Source organism: Saccopteryx leptura, chromosome 6 (genome assembly GCF_036850995.1).
Source record: "Saccopteryx leptura isolate mSacLep1 chromosome 6, mSacLep1_pri_phased_curated, whole genome shotgun sequence".
NCBI lineage: Eukaryota > Metazoa > Chordata > Mammalia > Chiroptera > Emballonuridae > Saccopteryx > Saccopteryx leptura.
This window is the reverse complement of record NC_089508.1, coordinates 80,661,991-80,679,173: the sequence shown is the minus strand read 5'-3', so window position 1 is coordinate 80,679,173 and position 17,183 is coordinate 80,661,991. Positions and strand designations below refer to the sequence as shown.

The window sequence follows — 17,183 nt, the reverse complement described above, 5'->3', positions numbered from 1 at the left end:
CTGTGTAAACCATAAAAGACACAGAACATGGCCCCACTCAACGAGTTGATAACCTCAGAGCATATGCATTTTATAACTGAAGAACAGTAGATGAAAATAAGCAACAGAATGCCAAATTAAATATATTTGAGTGTTAGAGTGTACTACAGACAGACGGGTGAGACAGGTCAGAGTTTGCTTCACAGAGGTGGTCCCTGAAGAGCTGAAGGAGGCAGGGAGGAAAGGTCAGGGTATTCCAAATGGGAGGGACGGTAGGAAAGGCCGTGTGGACAGTGCTAAAGAGCATAGTAAGGACACTGGCCTCACTTGGGAAGAGGGTGTTAGTCATTTTTTAGAAATGTAATTAGATTGAAATACAAAAGATCAGGTTGGGTGGAAACTCATTTTTCACATCTTTCTACCATATTTCAGTTTCATGTTCTCACTGCTGTGACCTTCCCCTTTTTCCAAATTTAGCTCTGATGTGCATCGTTTCACTGCAGGGAGCTTTTACTAGATGTCACTTCAGAATTATAAAGAAATAAGCAATTAGGTGGGTTATTAAGTAAATTATAAAGATAGGCTATAAAATCTCATTTACCCTGGGATCATAATAGAATCCACATACATCTGAAGTAGATTAAGAGCAAGTCCTAGAATAATATTTCGGATCCCTTCTAGGCCTTGGTATGTTACCTGTGATTGTTTCCTGGAACAGGATGTGAAATGGCAAGAAAGACAGCTTGACAGGTTGTGAATTCTGACATGTTTTCTTCTTGTTAGGTACAAACCCGTCTTCAGACCTCCCTTGCCAACTTACATCAGAAAAGCAGTGAAATTGAAATTTTGGCTGTAAGTCACTTTCTTTAACATTTGGAGGGTGGCTTCTGTCCGTACTGTCAAAGTAGTTTCCTGACAGGTCAGACTATTTTGCTCAGTGTCAGCAGTGTTGGGGTGCAAGCCTATTATCACTGATGTGAACCATGTGTAATCTGAATCTATAAAGAACTGGGGAGAAAATTGAAGGTTTCATGTTTGTTTCTCCTACTTTCTTCCTCTGAAAGATGGAGGAGGCAGTGATAACGAAAACCATTTTTCTAAATGTTTCAGGCCTTTACCTCACTAAACCTATGCTGAGTGCAGGTAGTAGTGTCAGACCTTTGGAGTATGTAGTGTGTGGAACTGGGAGTATTAGTTCACCAGGGCAAGATCTTATCCATGCATGGTTCATTAAGTCTACTTTATAGCACTGTAGCATCCTAGACTGCCAGCCCTGGGCATGTTGTTCCATCCAAAGTGACACCATCATCACAAATCAACATGTGCTGCGATGGGTTCTCCAAAAGATGACATATATTTCTGTGTACTGATAGGTGGATCTACCCAAAGAAACAATCTTACAGTTTTTATCCTTAGAGGTAAGCAAAATGAACTCTTCTGCACTGTGGTTTTTAAAATCTCAAAGCCCTGTCAAAAGAAAACTGAAAATGGCATTATTTCCTTAGTAATTAATATTAGGTATTTTTTCTGGCAGTTTCAGGAATTTAGTAACATTGTTCCTTTATGTGACATACATATTACTAAATCATATTTTGAAGGAATTGTTCTCTCCTAGTGATTTTCTTTTAAATTTCAGAGATTTAACAAATACCTAGTACTTTTATTGGTTCTGTCAGGCCTTGTCCTAAGCATTTTATAAATGTTAAATTCATTTAAATCATAATAACCCCAAGGGAGAGGTATAATTATTATCCCTATTTTACAGAAATAGGTTAAATACCTTACTCCAGGTCACCCACCTAGTAAGTAGTGGAGCCAGGATTTGAACCTAGGCAAAGTAGTGGAATCTTGTTCTTAACCACTATACGTGCTCTGCTGCCTCAAATCTTCATTCCAACTAGGGAAGCTCATTTGTAGAACTAGAAGTACTGTAGATGGAAGACCTTTTTGTAAAAATGTAGGTCCTTTTTCTGTTTTTACAGGTACATACCCTAATTATCAAATAACCAAATAAGAATTTAAAATTTTTTCTTTTTAATTTGTATTTTTATTGACTGATTTTATTTATTTATTTTTTTTAATTTTATTTTATTTATTCATTTTTTAGAGGGGAGAGAGAGAGACAGAGAGGGAGAGAGAGGAGAGAGAGAGAAGGGGGGAGGAGCTGGAAGCATCAACTCCCATATGTGCCTTGACCAGGCAAGCCCAGGGTTTCAAACCGGCGACCTCAGCATTTCCAGGTCAACGCTTTATCCACTGCGCTACCACAGGTCAGGCTTATTGACTGATTTTAGCGAGAGAAAGGAAGAGAGGGAGAGACAGGAACACAGACCTGTGTACCCTGACTGGGGATCTAACCAGCAACCTCTGCGCTTCGGGATGATGCTCTAACCAACCAAGTTATCCAACCAGGGCAGAACTTTTTAAAATTTGAATAACTGAACCCTTGCTGTTGAATGATTAATTATAAAGTCTACTGGAAAGTTCTGTTTTTGGAATGAAACAAAATACAAATATTTCTTACTGTCAATAAACTTTATTAAATAATATAATTGCCATTATTATTAATGATTTCTTGCTAGCATGAGGGCAATTTGTATATCCCATTTTTGAAAAATGTTTTATCTTTTGATGTGAAAATTTGAGCCAGTGCTTGTTTGATATCTTCTTCATTTTTGAATTTTTTGCCCTTCAAAAAATTTTGTAAGAACAAAAACAAGTGATAGTCGGAGGGTGCTAAGTCCGGGGAATATGGTGAATGCGACAGACATGCTTCTGTAGCATTTCTTCCTTGTTGAAATTCGTAAAAATTACAGTGGCGTAAATGAACTTTATCAGTAGCCATGAACTTTATCACTTCACACATAAGACTAACGTGAATCATCTTTGTTTTAGTTAATTTGCTACGTCAGTATGTATACATTAAGTGATAAAAATAGAGAGGCACACATGCGCCAAATAAACATGTGCTTACGTGTCGAAACTTGTTGTGATAGAAATAGGCAGAACTTTCCGGTAGACCTTATATAATCATAGCTGTAGGTGATTTTTTTTTTCTTAAAATTATGTTTGTTTGATAACCAATTTATGGAAACGAGAAGAACATACATTTGCCTTTTTTATTATTTTTTTTATTTATTTTTTATTTTATTTTACAGAGAGAGAGTCAGAGAGAGGGATAGACAGGAACAGACAGGAACGGAGCGAGATGAGAAGCATCAATCATTAGTTTTTCATTGTGCGTTGCAACACCTTAGTTGTTCATTGATTGCTTTCTCATATGTGTCTTGACCACGGGCCTTCAGCAGACTGAGTAAACCCCTTGCTGGAGCCAGCGACCTTGGGCTCAAGCTGGCGACCTTGGGGTCTCGAACCTAGGTCTTCCGCATCCCAGCCTGACGCTCTATCCACTACGCCACCATCTGGTCAGGCTATAGGTGATTTTTTTTTTTTTTTAATTTTTAGAGAGGAGAGAGAGTGAGAGAGAGAGAGAGAGAGACAGAGAGAGAAGAGAGAGGGAGGGAGGGAGGGAGGGAGGGAGGGAGGGAGGGAGGGAGGAGCAGGAAGCATCAATTCCCATATGTGTCTTGACCAGGCAAGCCCAGGGTTTTGAACCAGTGACCTCAGCATTCCAGATCGACGCTTTATCCACTGCGCCACCACAGGTCAGGCCTAGGTGATTTTTGTAACAAGTCATATCAAAGAATACTTTGTCTATCCAGCGTTTAGCCACAGATTGTCAGATGAAAAATGAACTTTGCGCCTGACCAGGTGGTGGCGCAGTGGATAGAGCGTCGGACTGGGATGCGGAAGGACCCAGGTTCGAGACCCCGAGGTCGCCAGCTTGAGCGCGGGCTCATCTGGCTTGAGCAAAGAGCTCACCAGCTTAGACCCAAGGTCGCTGGCTCCAGCAGGGGGTTACTCAGTCTGCTGAAGGCCCACGGTCAAGGCACATGTGAGAAAGCAATCAATGAACAACTAAGAAGTCGCAACGCGCAACGAGAAACTGATGATTGATGCTTCTCATCTCTCCCCGTTCCTGTCTGTCTGTCCCTGTCTATCTCTGCCTCTGTAAAAAAAAAAAAAAAAAAAATGAACTTTGCCCCAGAACATTTCATACTACATTTTGTGTTTTTGTCTTGTAAATAAATGCATACCACTATATTGGCAGTATACTGCTTATGATTCATTTGAATGATGCACATCAGAGGTGATATGTCTACTTTATACAAAGTATACTATATTCGGAAATAACTGGTCTAACATCACATTAACACACTGCGGCTGCAGTATTGTTAATCAGGATCTAATAAGGTAGTCTGTTATAAAAACTGATGCTTCAAAGGAGGAACCCCAGCAGTCTCCCCACCAGTTCTAGTATCTCCCTATAATGATTTCTTCAATGTACTTAAAGGGGGGAATGGCACTGGCCTTTACTAGGGACCCAGGAAAAGCCAGTTAAAAACCCTGTTGTTAAGACCTATTTATGTTTTCCTAGTGGGATGCTGATGAACAGGCATTTAACACAACTGTGAAGCAGCTGCTGTCACGCCTGCCAAAGCAAAGATACCTGAAATTAGTCTGTGATGAAATCTATAACATCAAAATAGAAAAAAAGTAAGTTATCACTTAGGCATCATAGATTTCAAAATGGGTTAAAACTCAAGGAGAGGTTTTAAAGTGACTGTTTATAACAGGGGTCGGGAACCTTTTTGGCTGAGAAAGCCATTTACACCACATATTTTAAAATGTAATTCCGTGAGAGCCATACAACCACCTGTGTACCTATGCATTATCCAATAAAAATTTGGTGTTGTCCTGGAGGACAGCTGTGATTGGCTCCAGCCACCTGCAACCATGCACATGAGCAGTAGGAAATGAATGGATTATAATACATGAGAATGTTTTATATTTTTAACGTTATTTTTTTTTATTAAAGATTTGTCTGCGAGCCAGATGCAGCCATCAAGAGCCACATCTGGCTGGCGAGCCATGGGTTTCCAACCCCTGGTTTATAGTCTTGTTGAGGTTTAATGGCTCTTAAGCTGTTATGTTAGAACTGCACTGGTAACCTGTAAATCTTGCTCAGGACTAAATCACTCACAAGTCTTACCAATAATAAGAGGAGCAGCTATCCCAATTATAGTCACCCAGGTAACTCCTAGAAATGTTTTAAGTAATAGAAAATAGCTGTGACTACTTTATGTCCTCATGTCAGAAGCCAGTTGCTCATATCATCTGCTTCAAGGCAACAACAAAGCCTGTGAAGAAAATGGTGGTGTCCTTGTGTAGGACCTTATACTGCATTTAGTGCTTAGCTTCCCATCTTGTTTTTGATTAAACAAAACTCTTACAGTTAAGTGGTCTAAAAATAATTTATTAACCCTGTTCTTCACCCATTATACTGATCCTACCTTTCCCCTTCTTTTGCAGGGTGTCTGTGTTATTCCTGTATAGCTACAGAGATGACTACTACAGAATCTTATTTTAATCCTAAAGAACAGTCATTACATTGTCAGACAGGAGCTTATACTATAAAATGTACATTCATTGTAATTTTAAATTAACTTTACATTTTAAGGAGCTGTCACACAAGGTTGAGTTTTGTAAAGTTTTTCATGTGTAATATATGTATATAAATCCAGCTTTTTGAATATAATAAATGCTTTCATATACTTGCTGCTTTTTAATTGCAAATCTATTGACACTCAAGGTTTTGTGGAGCTAAAAGACAAGAAAAGCGTGTTCTTCCCTAGCTCTAAAAAGTATCCAAGCACATGAAAGTATCCCAACTGAAGAGCATAAAGAAATCAAGTACAGTGGTAACTTGAGACACGAACAGACCAACATATGAATTTTTTAAGATACGAGCTGCAACTTGGTCCGTATTTTTGTTCAAGATCCGAGCCAAATTCTGAGATACGAGTCGTAATTAAGTTTTTATGGTTTCATTTTAAGTAAAGAAGGTGCAGTTTTAATTTACATTTACTGTTGGGAAAGTGCAGTTTTAGTTTACATGTCTACAGTGCCTGCATCCCTTCCTCCCTCCCTCCTCCTCCGCCATTCACCTCCGTTAGCCGCACTCGTCTGTCTTCAAGGTAAGAACACAGTACTAAATAACACTTTTTTCTTTTATTTCATATATTTTGTTATGCATTGGTAAAGTATACAGGTGTGTTTCTTAATTAAAAACATGTCTTCATAATTTAGGATGGTTTGGGGATGTTTCACAGGGCTGGAACGGATTAAACCTATTTCAGTTATTTTAAATGGGAGTAATTTGTTTGATATACGAGTTGACTGACTTATGCACTCGGTTACAGAATGAATTAAATTCGTATCTCAAGGTACCACTGTATCATCAACTTGTAGTCTTTATTCTTAAATTTATAATATATTTACCCTAAGATGGTTAAACTCTCATTTGACTATGAGAACTCATTCAAATTTGCTAAAGGAACTGTGATGATGAAACTATAGCCAATTGGGAAGAACACCCAGGAGCTAACAAGCTTTTAATAAAATTTTCAGGTTTCAATTCCAATAACCTGGAAGGCTAAAGCCTATTCATAATCACATCATTCCAGAATCAGTAGTTATTGCCAGAAACTATTACCATATTTCCCCATGTATAAGATGCACCTTTATTCAAAAAATGTGGGGTCTTAAAACTGGTTGCATCTTATACAGTGGTTATAGATTTTTTTTTACTTGCATTTCCCACTTTTTCGCACTTGTTTTTGAGCTCACTGTTGAAGACAGTGATGAGGAGTTGTATGAATTTTATGATGAATAAAATTTGAGTTCAATACCTTTATGTAATACATTTTTCCCCCGAATTTTGGGCCCCAAAATTAAGGTGTGTCATATATATGGGTAAATACTGTAATATAGGGAGGGGGAAAAGGAAGAAATAAGAGTCAGTGCTGACAAATACAAGTTTAATGTATTCACACAAATGGCTGTGGAGACTTTATAATCCAGAAATATACAACTATGCAACACAGACCAATTAAACAGATCCAAGATAAACTGGATTATAACTACCCTGTAAACATCACAGCTCTGCTTCTGTCCAAAGTGACCCTAATCTTACATGAAAAGTTAATGTAAGGGAACCAGAAACCTAGCTTTGTGGCCAAAAGTAAAACAGCAAATCAGTGGTTGGTCGGTGGAAGCAGGGAACCCGGTGCCCTTCACTGTGCTGCTTTGCTCTTCTTACTCTTGCTCTTTTTGTCCCTCTTCTTCAGCCCATCCATGTTAGCTCTCAACAGGTTTGAGTAAGCCTAAAAGACACAGAGCACGGCCTTAGTGGGAAAAGTGGCAAATTGGTAGAGCAGCTGCCCCATTTCTGTAATGGATTTAGTGAAGCCAAAATCAGAAAGTCTACCTGCTACAGCGTACACCACCACGGGGCACTGTACCGAAAGGAAAATGGTCTAAGAGGCAAACACTCTTATTATGGCGGCTTCTGCAACACTCACAGCAAGATGCACTTTTTTTAAGCAAAAAGGGATAGATGCAGGCAACTTGTTCAACTTGACTATAGGTAGAACATATGTGAAGCCTGATGGCAAAATCTAGCTTATAAAAACTAAAAAAGGAAGACAGTGTTGAAAGTAACGTTCATAGCCTGGCAGCTTTGGTTTGTAAGCTCTTGGTAAAACATCTAGGAGAGCGGTGCGCCTAAATGTCAATCTTTAACCCAATGGTCACAGCATGCTGACTCTTGTCCCGAGAAAAGGGAACATAGGGAACAGCAGAAACTCACCATCTGGAACTTGTTCACTTCTTTGGAGCTCACCTAGAAAATTAGAGGGGAGAAAAGGTCACCCGTACTGTCCACACAGGAATTCCCTGCCTCACCCTACATAATTCAAAAGCCTCATGAAGACAACATCCAAATCATTAAAATATTTCTTCCCAACTTCAGGGGTCAAGATACTCTAAAGGCTGGCCTGACCTGTGGTGGCACAGCGGATCAAGTGTCGACCTGGAACGCTGAGGTTGCCAGTTCGAAATCCCAGGCTTGCCCGGTCAGGGCACACACGGGAGTTGACGCTTCCTGCTCCTTCCTACCTCCCTCCCTTCTCCTTCTCTCTCTCCCCTCTCTCTAAAATGAATAAATAAAATCTTAAAAAAAGGGGGGGGGGCCTGACCTGTGGTGGCGCAGTGGATAAAGCATCAACCTGGAAACGCTGAGGTTGCCGGTTCAAAACCCTGGGCTTGCCTGGTCAAGGTACATGTGGGAGTTGATGCTACCTGCTCCTCCCCCTTCTCTCTTTCCTCTCTATAATGAATAAATAAAGTCTTTAAAACAAAAAAACAAAAAAAAAAGGATACACTAAAGGCTATTTTTCTACACCCCTTTCTTCTGCCTGGGGAACAAGCAAGGTAGCTCTGGTCTTTTTCCTACAGGAAAATTGTACCAAAGTGGGAAAGACACAGAAGTAGGTTCCTAAAGAGGCTATGCTTCTCACCTCTATTGAAATCTCTTATACAGGTGGCATTGACTTTTTCACCTTAGGTTTTGAAAGATGTCAAAGGACTAAGTATTTATCTGATGTGCAAGATACATTTAAACTACTCCCTCCCCATCTTATTTCTTTTTTGGGTTTTTTTTCTTCTTCTTCTTTTCCAAGTGAGAGAAGGGGATATAGACAGACATCACATGTGCCAAATCAGGATCCACCTGGCGACCCCATCTGGGGCCAATGTCCTGCCATTTTGGGCCATGCTCCCAACAGCTATTTTCAGTGCCTGAGGCCGAGGCTTCACAGAGCCAGGAGTCATCCTCAGCACCCAGGCTGATGCGCTTGAACCAATCAAGCCATGGCTGCGGGAGAGGGAGGAAGAAAGAAATAGAGGGAGAAGGAGGAAGTGGAGGGGAAGGGGTGAAGAAGCAGGTTGCTTCTGTGTGCCCTGACCAAGAACTGAACATGGGACATCCACTGGTCCAATACTTTACCACTGAGATAACTGGCAAGGGCCCTTACCCATGTTATTTCAAACCTACCATATTTCCTCATGTATAAGATACACCCCTTTGAAAAATTTGGGGTCTAAAAACTGGGTGCATCTTATACAGTGGTTGTAGGGGGGTTTTTTTACTTGCATTTCCCACTTTTTTTGAATAGATGAGTTGTATAAATTTTATGATGAATAAAATTTGAGTTCAATAACTTTATGGGGTGTTTTTTTTTCAAATTTCGGGCTGCAAAATTAAGGTGTCTTATACATGGGGAAATGCGGTACTTTCCATTAATTCAGGCCTCTAAGCAATATGGAAGCTTACCATGACAAGAAATTCTACCTTTAAAAATTCTGTAGGTTTTAGTATTTCATGATACCCAACTTTTATTTTAACAAGTGACCTTTGACTCTAAGGAACTGCTGAGCTAAAGCCAGACCCCAACTTTTATTTTAAAAACCACATAAACTTTACTGTAAATGTCCTTTCAAGATAACTGATAAAGGCAGGCATCAACCAATTATGATCTACACTCTCATGAAATCCTCTACTGATGTGACTGGAGGGCAGTCTGGTTGTGCTGCAGCAGAATAAAGAAATACAGGCATACCTCAGAAACACTGTGAGTTAGGTTCCAGACCACTGCAGTAAAGGGATGGATACATGAATTTACCAAAACTTCCAAGCTGCCCTTTTGCTGTTCCACTTGTCTATCTGACCCCACCCTTACTTACTGGACTATCGCCCCTGAAACAGAAAAGTTCTAGGAAGTTGGTCAGCTGCCCCGAGGAGAAGCGTTCCAAGAAGCCGAAATCGGAGGACTGCAGAAGGGAGCATACCAGAATTGCTGACTCAACGCACACTTGCGCAAAGCTCTTCCCACCTTAATAAATGATTGCCTCAGAATCTGTTTTGGTGCTCTTCTCCCGGAGGAGTGCCCGCAGGGTTCCTTTCTTCCTTTCAATAAAGCCTGTTACTCTGGTCTTTCCGACTCCCATGGATTCAAACATAAAGGAAGTCACAGCCTTTTTGCTGGTGGAAGGTCTTGCCTTCAATTTATAATAAACAACATCTGGCAGCATAATAAAGCAAAGCACAATTAAAAGAAGTATGCCTGTATTCATTCAGAATCCAGGGAGTCATATTCAACCTCCACCTTGAAAGGAAGGCTCTTGACTAATTTTATAATATTCTAAGTACCAAGTCTACATATAGCTTGCTATATGTAGCTTACTACAGGCTTACTACACAAACCATAAAGAATAGGAATAATCAGTTTAAAAAGCATCATCTAGTGACAAGTAATTGTTAATAGAAGACCCAGAGCACTTAATTAAGGGCATAGGTAATCATTTATTTATGCCAGCTGCTCCTTACAATGCTACTATGAGAACCAATACGCTAATTTTATTTCCAAAAAATTTCAGACCATTTGCTCTTGTGTTTTCTACTACTAAGGTAATAAAAGAAAGCCCTGATTCCCAAACAGCTGGGGAGCTACACAATAGCCTTCATTTAAAAGAAAAAAGAAAAACCTGGTTCAGATATGTCACATGCTCCGTTAAGTCTTTAAATTCCAAAACTGTAGGAATCCCACTCACCACTGTGCTGATCTTTTTCTTCCCATCAGTAGCTCTTAACAGACACTTGTTGTCTGAGGGCTCAAAGCCCTCCACAGAACCTTTCCTTGGAATGGGTTTAGTTCGACCGTCATCTGCATCAAAAATACACCCTGGTGAACACATCCACAGACGTTGATAACAGGTAGTTACGTTAATAAGTAGGAAACGGACAGAACAGGATACCTAATCCACCTGCATTGCTCTACTTCTGTTAACTATGTCATCCGCCCTTATTGCCAGTTTTGCCAAAACTTGGGGAAACTGCTTGCTACTTCCACGACAGTACTGTAACACCAAACCAGATTAAATCCCACTAATGGTGGGGTTTAGGGTCCCTGACAAAGACAAGAGCCATGACATGTTGGGCCCACTGTAACCGTTACCGGCTTAAGTAGCTGAGTGCTGGGAGCCGCACCCGCCACAACCCGAATCTTCTCCGGCCCCTCGGCCCTCAATGTGCCCAGTACAAGGCGAAGAAAAGTAAGGGAAGGCGCGATGGGCCGCAGACCCGGCTCATGGTCCCCAAACATCGAGCACCCAGGCTGGGCATCGCTCGGCCTCCCAGCTTCCTTCCCGCCTTGCCGTGTCGACAGCTGCTTACACTTCTTCAGGGTGATGAACACACTGCCCGACAACCGGCACTTCTGGAAGAGCCTGGTCAGCTCCGTCAGGAACTGGAACACAACAAGCCCGACCCGGTGAAGCAGCCCCAAAGCCCCGCCGCGTCAAGTCCCAACCCCACCCGCCGAAGAAGACACAGGTCCCCGAGCTAAACCCGAACGGCATCCCTTCCTCGGCGTGCCAGCTAGACCATACCTGCTCACTCTCCAGCAGAACCATCCCGGGTCTTCCGGCTCCACTCAGCGGGAGACAACGAGCAACCGGAGCCGGAATTTCTGGCCAGTCTGGGAGGAGACTTCCGCTTTTAGAGTGCAACTCTATTCCACCAATCCCTGCCTCTGCTCCCTCCTAGGCCCTCTCGCCCAGCGCCTGCGCTCTGGGATGTCCCCGCCTGTCCTCCAAGGAACGATCCTAAACGGAGTGGGATGTCACCTAAGGCAAATCCTCTCACCCAGTCAGGGTGAGGGAGTTGAGAGCGCGAAATTAAGGTTTAATAGAAACCTATAGTTGTTACCTAATTAAGGTGACCAATCATCCTCCTTTAGGGAGGACAGTCCTTTTGTAAGTTCCATCCTCCCTGGAAAAGTGTCCTCTTACATGTCTTCCTTTTTGATATTGGAAGACTAATCTGTAATGTACATATTTGATTGATGCAGAGTTGATCCATTGCGTGTGATGTGACGTATTTGTATCTAAATGAGTACTTTTTTCTTACAATTATTATTAAAAATTAATAGGCATGGAAGCATAATTACAATATAAAATATTACAAATGTTTTTTATTATGCATTTATCATATTATAGTGTGTTATTGTTGCAATGAATAAAATGTTTCTTTTATTTGCGATATTGTTTTCTTCAATTTATTTTTGTCCTTTTCATTGTAAAAAAAAAAATTGGTCACCTTACTAATATTACAGTGCCTCAATTTACTCCTCCTTGAAGTAAGGATAATAATAGTATCCACTGTTTGTTGTGAAGAGGTAGGTAGGTAGGCAGAAGGAGGGACGCACAAAGCCTTATGAGTTTTACAAGAGGTTTATTTATGCACCTGCGAACAGAAGGGCTGAGACCCTCGTGGCTTCAGCAGAGAGCTGCAGGGAGGGGGTGTCTCATATAGCAGTGGTCCCCAACCCCCGGGCCGCGGACTGGTACCGGTCCGTGGGCCATTTGGTACCGATCCACAGAGAAAGAATAAATAACGTTATTTCCGTTTTATTTATATTTAACTCTGAATGATGTTTTATTTTTTAAAAATGGCCAGATTCCCTCTGTTACATCCGTCTAAGACTCACTCTTGACGCTTGTCTCGTAAATTCGACAATTATATTTTAAAATACCACAGTTTTTTATGCCGGTCGCATAATTTTATTTTGTGCATTTATCCATCCCACCTTAAAGGCCGGTCTGTGAAAATATTTTCTAACATTAAATTGGTCCATGGCCCAAAAGAGGTTGGGGACCACTGGCATATAGGGACTACTGCAGGCATTTGGTGACATGGGGGTTGGTGCACCTGGAAATGCTCAGATTAGCATATCCTGGTTGGTGGCCTTGGTCACAGAGTGTCTCTCTTTCCCAACCCTCAGCCCAGATTGGCCAACCCTAGGTCATATACTTGAGTCTAACGCCTGAGGGCAGGTGAGATAGTGACTTTCTGACCCCTTTATTTTCTTTGCCTTTCACCAGGAACCACAAATAGGTTCAGGTCCTGGGGAAACAAAAGCCGACATAGGTCTGCGCTACAAAAGATCATCAGCCTAAGAGGAGAAGTGGGCAGAAGGTGCTGAACATTTGAAAGAAAGTGTGAAATTGTCAGAAAGAAAATGAGATTTATTATGAGATTGCCCGAGAACATCAGAGCCCACTTGATAACGGTGATCATGAATTTAAGTGGAACCAGTTGCAGTGTTTGTGTGATCTAAGGGTTGGCCTAAATGATGACCATTTTGCTCTAACCCTCTATCATTTACTGAACATTGAGCGATGTTCTTTGGAGCCATGGGGTTGGTGCTGGGGGAACCAGGGTAAAGGAAAGGCTCTACCCTAGAAGCAAACAGAGCCTGAAGGCCATGATTAATCTGGAGCCCTCAGTTGGACACATCTCACTGCTTTCTATGGTCTCAGACACACCTCAATTCTATTCAAGAATAAACAGTTATGCTGGCCCCTGGGTGACATCTCAAGGCCATCCATGACAGAATAAACTATTTTAGTAATAGAAATATCCAAGACTGACAGTTTTAGCATCATACTTGACCCAGTACAATTCAACTATTGACAGAGTAGTCTTTTTTTTTTTTTTTGTATTTTTCTGAAGCTGGAAACGGGGAGAGACAGTCAGACTCCCGCATGTGCCTGACCGGGATCCACCCGGCACGCCCACCAGGGGCGACGCTCTGCCCACCAGGGGGCGATGCTCTGCCCCTCCAGGGCGTCGCTCTGCCACGACCAGAGCCACTCTAGCGCCTGGGGCAGAGGCCAAGGAGCCATCCCCAGCGCCCGGGCCATCTTTGCTCCAATGGAGCCTTGGCTGCGGGAGGGGAAGAGAGAGACAGAGAGGAAGGAGGGGGGGGTGGAGAAGCAAATGGGCGCTTCTCCTATGTGCCCTGGCCGGGAATCGAACCCGGGTCCCCCGCACGCCAGGCCGACGCTCTACCGCTGAGCCAACCGGCCAGGGCCAGAGTAGTCTTTGGGCTCTATTTTTCCATGGGAAGTGATTAAGAGCACCAACTCTGCTCTTGGAGGGATAGTTTGATTAGTTAGAACATCATTCCAATTTATTGATTGATTTTAAATTATTTTTATTTATTCATTTTTTAGAGAAGAGAGACAGAGATAGATAGATAGAGAGAGAGAGAGAAAGAGAGAGAGAGAGAGCGAAGGGGGGAGGAGAAGGAAGCATCAACTCCTATATGTGCCTGACCGGGCAAACACAGGGTTTTGAACCGGCAACCTCAGCATTCCAGGTCGATGCTTGATCCACTGTGCCACCACATGTCAGGCCTATTGATTGATTTCAGAGAGAGAGGAAGGGAGAGAGAGAGAGATAGGACATCAATCTGTTCCTCTATGTGCCCTGACCGGGGATAGAACTGGCAACCTCTGCACTTTGGGACGATGCTCTAACCAACAGAGCTATCCGGCCAGGGCCAATATTTTAATTTTTTTTAAAAAGAGTACAACAGTTCTATAGTCTAGTGAACTAGGTTCAGATCCCACTTCTGCTATTTATTAATTATATGACCTTAGGCAACCTCTGAAGATCTAAATCACTTTATCAGCAAAATGACAATAATACTTCATAGATGATATAAAGATTTTATAAAATACTATAATTAAGAACCTTAGGCTTACTCTAACATGGTAAGTATGGATGCTAAAGTTTAAATAATTAAAATTAAAGAAAAAATCCAATTCTTTAGTCCACCAAACACTTTTCAAAGATTCAGTAAGCACACATGTCCTGAATAGTGCCAATAGAGAGTTGTCATCACAAATTCTACTGGCTGGTGCTAATGTGGATGGCACGGCAGTGGTTCTGGCACATAATGAATACTCTGTAAATGGTAATAAACAGTGTTTTTATTTCTAGACCAGTCACTTTCCATCATTTGGATACCACCTTCTTGATTTTAGCTACTCTAATACCACCTGTATTATTAGTTAATATTTTTAAGTTGACTCACTTTATATATAAACAAATTTATTTAAAATAATTATCATAAAAAAATAAAATAAAATAATTATCATAAATGAAAAACCAATAACATTTGCCATAAGTAAAAGGAATCATAAAAATAAGTACTTTGAAACAAAATAATGTGGCTCAATTTAAATTTTTCAGATTTCAGCCCTGGCCGGTTTGCTCAGTGGTAGAGCATCAACCTGGTGTGCAGGAGTCCCGGGTTCGATTCCTGGCCAGGGCACACAGGAGAAGCACCCATCTGCTTCTCCACCTCTCCATCTCTCCTTCCTCTCTCTCTCTTCCCCTCCCGCGGCTGAGGCTCCATTGGAGCAAAGTTGGCCTGGGTGCTGAGGATGGCTCCATGGCCTCTGCCTCAGGTGCTAGAATGGCTCTGGTCACAACAGAGCGACGCCCCAGATGGGCAGAGCATCGTCCCCTAGTAGGCATGCCGGGTGGATCCCGGTCGGGCACATGCGGGAGTCTGTCTGACTGCCTCCCCGTTTCCAACTTCAGAAAAATACAAAAAAAAAAAAAAAAATTCAGATTTCAAAAATTAAAAGCAATGAATAAAGCACTAATGAAGTAAACCAAATTATAAAAACAGATCTGAAAATGAATTCCCCAATGAAGAAAAAAAGGAGGGTTGTTAATGATCCATTGGAAATGAAAGTAGCTCAGTGAACATGAAATTGAGAATCTGTGTCAGAAAGACATTGTTAAAATTTGATGTCAAACACCCAAAATTAAGCCCTGGCCGGTTGTCTCAGCGGTAGAGCGTCGGCCTAGCGTGCGGAGGACCCGGGTTCGATTCCCGGCCAGGGCACACAGGAGAAGCGCCCATTTACTTCTCCACCCCTCCGCTGCGCTTTCCTCTCTGTCTCTCTCTTCCCCTCCCGCAGCCAAGGCTCCACTGGAGCAAAGATGGCCCGGGCGCTGGGGATGGCTCTGTGGCCTCTGCCTCAGGCGCTAGAGTGGCTCTGGTCGCAATATGGCGACGCCCAGGATGGGCAGAGCATCGCCCCCTGGTGGGCAGAGCGTCGCCCCATGGTGGGCGTGCCGGGTGGATCCCGGTCGGGCGCATGCGGGAGTCTGTCTAACTGTCTCTCCCCGTTTCCAGCTTCAGAAAAATGAAAAAAAAATTAAAAAAAAACACCCAAAATTTTACCTTGCAATTAGGTTGGTAGCTTTTGGCCCTTGGAGCAGAGGAGTATGTGAGGCAAGAAGCTGGGTCATGGTTTCCAAGTCACACTGGCCAGATCCTGAACTAGGAAATGAAAATGTCTCCCAAATCCCCTCCCACTTCCTGGGGCCTTCAGCAAAGGCAGCAGCAAGAGCAACACCAAGCCCTTCAGCACAGAACACCTGCTTCTGCTTGACCAGCCTTAGCTGCCTCTTCAAGTGCAGGGCTGCTGCAAAAGACCCCAGAGAGAAGAACACCCTGCACTCCTCAGTGGCCTGGGGCCTAAGGGCCTGGTGAAGTGTCCTGCTTGCACCACCTAAGATCATCTCTCCAGAGTGTTATGGGGTCACATGCGTCCTTTCCTCAGACAGAGTAAGATTGAATTTATTAGGTTTTAACTAGGGCTAGGGTTTGAATTAGGTTTGAAGGTCTTATTTAGGAGTGGGTTGATTAACTTACAGCTATGGTTACTTTTTTCTTTCTTTCTTTCTTTTTCTGAAGCTGGAAACGGGGAGAGACAGTCAGACTCCCGCATGCGCCCGACCGGGATCCACCTGGCACGCCCACCAGGGGCGACGCTCTGCCCACCAGGGGGCGATGGTCTGCCCCTCCGGGGCGTCACTCTGCCGAGACCAGAGCCACTCTAGTGCCTGGGGCAGAGGCCAAGGAGCCATCCCCAGCGCCGGGGCCATCTTTGCTCCAATGGAGCCTTGGCTGCGGGAGGGGAAGAGAGAGACAGAGAGGAAGGGGGGGGGGGGTGGAGAAGCAGATGGGCGCTTCTGTGTGCCCTGGCCGGGAATCGAACCCGGGTCCCCCGCACGCCAGGCCGACGCTCTACCGCTGAGCCAACCGGCCAGGGCCCAGCTATGGTTACTTTAATGCAACTAAGCTTCGCAGTGTCTGGACAATAGAGAAATAGTTATAAACCCAGATGTTACATCCTGCTTGTCCGAGGTTGAATCCCAGCTCTGCCTCTTCTTGTCTAAGTGACTGGAGGTGAATTACATGACCTCTATTAAACGATCACTTTTTGAAAAAAGATGAAATGATTCCCATACAAATTTTTAAGATCTATTTAACTTATTATTAATGATGGAACCAGGGAGATGTTATAATCCATTA

At 42.7% G+C, this 17,183-nt stretch overlaps 2 protein-coding genes across 9 annotated transcripts in view; one reads left to right on the top strand and one right to left on the bottom strand.

Moving 5' to 3' along the window:
• EIF2AK4 (eukaryotic translation initiation factor 2 alpha kinase 4) overlaps positions 1-7,963 on the top strand; it is a 122,166-nt gene extending 114,203 nt beyond the window's left edge. For 4 of the 6 annotated variants that reach the window (XM_066388511.1, XM_066388510.1, XM_066388512.1 and 1 more), the window contains 4 exons: positions 763-831; positions 1,353-1,397; positions 4,478-4,596; positions 5,413-6,838. In XM_066388511.1, coding sequence (XP_066244608.1) covers positions 763-831; positions 1,353-1,397; positions 4,478-4,596; positions 5,413-5,470 — 291 coding nt within the window. In that variant the 3' untranslated portion in view covers positions 5,471-6,838. Of the gene's footprint in view, positions 1-762; positions 832-1,352; positions 1,398-4,477; positions 4,597-5,412; positions 6,839-7,912 lie in introns of those variants that run through there. The other 2 variants (XR_010752022.1, XR_010752023.1) reach the window with 2 other exon arrangements.
• SRP14 (signal recognition particle 14) lies at positions 6,904-11,513 on the bottom strand. 3 transcript variants are annotated; one of them, XM_066388525.1, is made up of 6 exons: positions 11,389-11,513; positions 11,174-11,246; positions 10,552-10,664; positions 9,685-9,771; positions 7,751-7,783; positions 6,904-7,265 (listed from the first exon to the last, which is right to left on the bottom strand). In XM_066388525.1, the coding sequence occupies exons 1-6, from the start codon at positions 11,410-11,412 to the stop codon at positions 7,176-7,178; spliced, it is 420 nt and encodes a 139-aa protein (XP_066244622.1). In that variant the 5' UTR covers positions 11,413-11,513; the 3' UTR covers positions 6,904-7,175. The 3 variants fall into 3 exon arrangements, 2 of the variants coding, with proteins under 2 accessions (XP_066244622.1, XP_066244623.1); XR_010752024.1 differs by lacking the exon at positions 9,685-9,771 and adding an exon at positions 8,139-8,269 and having other exon boundaries at positions 7,151-7,265; XM_066388526.1 differs by lacking the exon at positions 9,685-9,771.
• Between the last annotated feature and the right edge of the window lie 5,670 nt (positions 11,514-17,183).